The 4,526-nt window shown below is 40.8% G+C and overlaps 1 protein-coding gene across 1 annotated transcript; it reads right to left on the reverse strand.

Annotated features, from left to right (window-relative positions):
- Window positions 1–200: 200 nt before the first annotated feature.
- Window positions 201–4,273, reverse strand: FGF6 (fibroblast growth factor 6). Its single transcript, XM_076328790.1, has 3 exons — window positions 3,710–4,273; window positions 2,695–2,798; window positions 201–636 (listed from the first exon to the last, which is right to left on the reverse strand). The coding sequence occupies exons 1-3, from the start codon at window positions 4,047–4,049 to the stop codon at window positions 460–462; spliced, it is 621 nt and encodes a 206-aa protein (XP_076184905.1). The 5' UTR covers window positions 4,050–4,273; the 3' UTR covers window positions 201–459.
- Window positions 4,274–4,526: the final 253 nt, after the last annotated feature.

Consider the following 4,526-nt stretch of genomic DNA (forward strand, 5'->3'; position numbering starts at 1 on the left):
CAGGCAGATATTCAGATGGAGTGAACTGCTTGAAGCTCTGGTGAAGCAAAGTCATCTGATGATTTGGCCCATGATATGTAAACAGCTCACTATGAAATATTATTATCTGAGGTAATTAATATTAATTGGTAGATAACCTATGGTTGATTAGCTTATTATCCACAGCCATTCTATATCTTCCAAATACTTTTTTTCCTTTGCACTCCAGCTTGCATTTTTCTCTGTTCAGCACCAAAGGAAGCACACAGCCATGTAAAATTTGTTCAGAGTAGAAGAGAAGCAGCATCATATTACATATGCTATGTGATGAATCTAGTACAAATATTTTTATCCAAATATACACATACATATATAGATTTTTTTTTCAATGAACAGTATAAATACTTTACCTGGGAGATTATTCCCATGTGCAAAATGAAACAGTTTTTCCTGGGATTTAATCTTCTGCTTTGCTCATGTTCATATTCTCGGTAAAAAGTGGGTCACTGTCATAGCAGGAGAAACCTTGTTTCCTCTCTTCACTCTCCCATGTTTGCTGAGTGCTATGTAAGCACCAGGGTAAGCATTTGATTCATACGCATTGTAGTTATTGGGCAGCAAGGTTTCTTTGAATTTGCACTCATCTTGGAAACCAGGCTAAAGAATAGGGGGGGGGGGGGAGAGAACAAAGCAGGTACATAAATATTTCACGAAGATTCGAGTCATTTTTCTTACTAGTATTTTTACAGAAGAACTTGTTGCAGTGTGCAACAGGTGGTGCCACAGTGACTGCATCCAACAATAAATCTCCCTCCTCAGTGCTAATTTGGTGTCAGATGAACTCAGATGCCACCTGCCCGGATAATGGACTGTGTACTTCCTGTGACAGATCAAGTTAATTCATCATAAATCATGGATTTCTTCATTTTATTTGCAAGCAATAATTTCTGTCAGCATCATGCCCTTTTGCCCAAATGACGTAGCTTTATTTCACACCTCCCCTCTGCAAGAGGTCCTGTAATTTGTAAAAGAATGATATGCTGACTGTCAAAACATTCAGTTCTCTTAAAAACAGCAATGCTCAGGGAGAATTATTTGCTTGAATAAGGTATTTGAATAAAACTGTAGATTAGCACTAAATCTTTTCTTTTGTTAGATCATTAGTGATATTATATTTAACTGTTAGTGAGATATACAGCAGGTTCAAAGCTGGGAAAACAGTTTTATTTTTCTTCATGTCACATCACGTAAATCCAAGGAGAGGGAGTTATCTGGGAGAGGAGGTGCAAAGAGAAGCAGGAGACAAATGCAGAGCACCGAGGAAATTCGAAGAGAAAGCAGAATAATTCCCTGATTCAAATGTCTGGCACATGAGACACCACCAGTGCTGTTCTATTTGGACATCTTTGTAATAACACCATTCAAAGTTTGTAAGAGTTTAACTTAGGGCATTGCATTGTGCAAAGGAAAATGCACATCTCTCACAGCTTTTAAAAATATCTTTGAAAATAAGCAAGACTGGATTGAAACGGGAAAAAAAAAAATCAAAGGGAGCTCTGAAGCCAGACCCTGCATTTCTTTAGAAAGACCTGGTCAAGCAAAGCAGTTGGGCTTATGGCACTCTTTAGGTGCTTGAAATCAGACATGAACCTTAAAACGTCCCACTCTCATTATCTGTGTGAGAAGGAATCAGTCAGATTAGTAATGGTTACGGGTCCTTCACAGCATTTGGTATTTTATTAAGCAACTGAAATGCTGTGTTGAAATTACAGCTGTTTCAAAGGAAATGACTTTGTTGTTTCTTGACAAAAAAGATGAATGCAATCAGTGCCATCATTACTTTGAGATGGACTGCTTTTGCCTATTGCCCGGAGCCAGCCTCTTTCAAACGTGCTTCCTAACAAGCGTTTTTTCTGCTGAATGTTGAGACTGGAGACGCTTTGCTCAGGCCTCAGACACTAAATTGCATTTAGATGGCATAGCTAGCAGTTTCTAGATGAGGGTGATGGTGATGATGTTTCAGTATGACTTGCATACCATTGTTAATAGCTATTATTGTTTTCTCACCCTTTGGGACTGATCTCACAAAACTGGTCCTTAAAATAGCGCCAGGCGCATATGTCGACTTTGTAGGGTAGACTTCCTACTTATTCTTCATGGTGTGGTTGTTTTTGGCAGGGGGAGGCATGTGGTCATGATTTTACTAATGGTAGCTGGTACAGATAGCTCTAATTGTACCTCTCCTACACACACCCGTACGCACACACATACGCATGCTATCACATACACACACACACTCTCATGGACGTACACACACGCTTTACCTCCCAGGTTTTTTTGCGGAGCACGCCCTTTTGCTTTACATACAATGCAATGCAAGAGGGAATCAATGGGGTTCAGTCTTACTAGAACACGTTTGCAGTGCTAAGTCCTTAGAAAAAGCCATCTTATTAATCCGTACTATTTGCGGAATACATTCATTTTCCTAGGGTGCTCCCTGTACAATCTTATTGGAAAGCTTTAAAATAACAGACCTCTAACAGCCACGCTGTTTGTCGCACTAAATAACACTGGTGACACCGGGCTGGGCAGGCTCCCTGTAATTGAAAGACTATTTTCTCTGCTTGTAATCAGAGATTTCCAGGAGGTAAAAAAAACCCAAAACCTTTGCAGCCTTTGTTTAAGCCTTGAAAAACTATTTGCACTTGTACTCACTGTTCCATATAGTTTCCCCTTGTTGTTCATTGCGATGAAGAGAGCACTTTTCACACCAAACAGGCTAACAACACCTCTCTCTACAGTGGATATTTCAAAGAGACCTAAAAAATAAGAAGTTCAATAGAAGTGTTATCACAGAGTTTATAGCTAGTCAAGGGCAATTCAGATATAATTGATTTATTTTAAAACTCTGACGAACACATCATATTTTCTTTATTAGAATTATGTCCCTAGTCCAGCATAATAAAAACACACAGAGAAGATCTTGTTTTTTCCTACATGCCATAGGATTCTAAAATAATTCTGGAATCGTAGTCACATGCTGTATAATCCTTTTGCTCTTTCAAACTCTTTTGATCTGTTAAACTCTTGGGCTTTCTAATAAGTAAATTATTTTTATCTAATATGCTATAATTACAGAGTGTTTGTTATTGAGCTTTAGAGAAGTGTGGCTTGCATTTTGAAGTCCCCCATGATATCTTAGCTGCAAAAGATTTTAGCAACTGCCCTCTACAGGAAATTCAAATCCATAGGGCTAATGCTTTTCTTTTAATCTTACGGTTGCAGAACAGCACCCATAAGAACAAGCAAACCAGGAAGAGCAAGCTCCTTCCATGACTGAGTGTCCCAAAAGTACTAGTTGGCTAGGATTCAAAAATCCTGCTTTGGCACTCTGAGCTTAGCAACAACCTCCCGAATTCAAAAGGCAAATGAGAAGGTGAGGCGTGAGCAAATGCAGCAGAGAGACAGTTTTCAACCTGGTTTGTCTTTTCTCATCTCTGCAGTAAAGCAGAGTAAAAATAAATTGTATCTAAATTTGTCTAAGCATTTGTGACATGTTTCAGCCTGGAGGGTTCTAATGTTTATTGATCCCAGAGACTTTTAAAAGGCAACAGATGTAGCACAGATTAATAATATCAAGTAATAACATTTGCATTCTATGAAGGGTAATTACTAGAGTTCACAGCAATTAAGTGACATCTATTCTATTTCATTTCTGGATGCAACTCACTGTATTGGTTTTCATTGTGAACTCCGCTTATCCTTCCGTCTGGGAGGATTTGAAGGTGAAACCCGATGCCCACGTTGCAGTAAAGCCTCCGCTGCCTCTTGATTCCTAGCAAATAGTCACTCTCCCAGTTCACATCTGACTTCTCCCCTGACATCCCAGCAATGGACCTGGACAACAGAGATTGCCATCCTCTTTCCAGCAATGTGCCATTAGTTCTGCTTACAACTGGATGTGTTGAAGCAATCCCAGCTAGAAAACCCAGGAGAACGAAAGCAGGCAACGTCCGGTGAATGCTGGCTTCGCAGGACATAGTGATGAGAAGTCTTTGTGCAGTGGCCATCCGGTTCACCTCCTGGGCACGTGGTCAGAATTAATGGCCCTAAAAATACCGCCCTTCTTGTTTTTCTCCCTTCAGCATGGTGGCAGAGGCTTATTTTTGGAAAGCAAATAGAGCTTGCTGACATGAAACTAAAGCCCGATAGCAGTTGGGTTGGAAGCAGAGACAGGCCAGCAGGACTCAAACTGGTGGGGACCATGTTTTGTAGATCCTGCGCTCCGGTGGGCAGCCTCAGTTATATTTGATTCACCCATCTTTATAGTGCAGAGGCTGTCCCTCCCCACATCATCACTCTGACATCAACAGCTTGCCAAAGGTAAGCCTGCCACGGCTGTAACACTAACCTGCCATCCTCCCAGGCTGGCTGAGGTTTGATGAATGCTGTCACCCAAGACTGGAGGCAGGAGTGGGGTTTCATTGGCTGTTGAAAGCAAAGGAGTCAAATTGGTCAGGCAGTTGGAGGCCTCACAGGCGTCTTCC

The sequence above is a fragment of the Aptenodytes patagonicus genome, chromosome 1 (genome assembly GCF_965638725.1).
Source record: "Aptenodytes patagonicus chromosome 1, bAptPat1.pri.cur, whole genome shotgun sequence".
Lineage (NCBI taxonomy): Eukaryota > Metazoa > Chordata > Aves > Sphenisciformes > Spheniscidae > Aptenodytes > Aptenodytes patagonicus.

What these genes read in the sequence shown, in the direction of transcription:
- FGF6 (XM_076328790.1), bottom strand. Translation starts at nt 4,049, where the DNA reads ATGGCCACTGCACAAAGACTTCTCATCACTATGTCCTGCGAAGCCAGC. An exon ending in TCACAATGAAAACCAATACA is followed by an intron (nt 2,799 to 3,709) that starts GTGAGTTGCATC and finishes CTTATTTTTTAG; the next exon opens with GTCTCTTTGAAATATCCACT. An exon ending in AGGGGAAACTATATGGAACA is followed by an intron (nt 637 to 2,694) that starts GTGAGTACAAGT and finishes CCTATTCTTTAG; the next exon opens with CCTGGTTTCCAAGATGAGTG.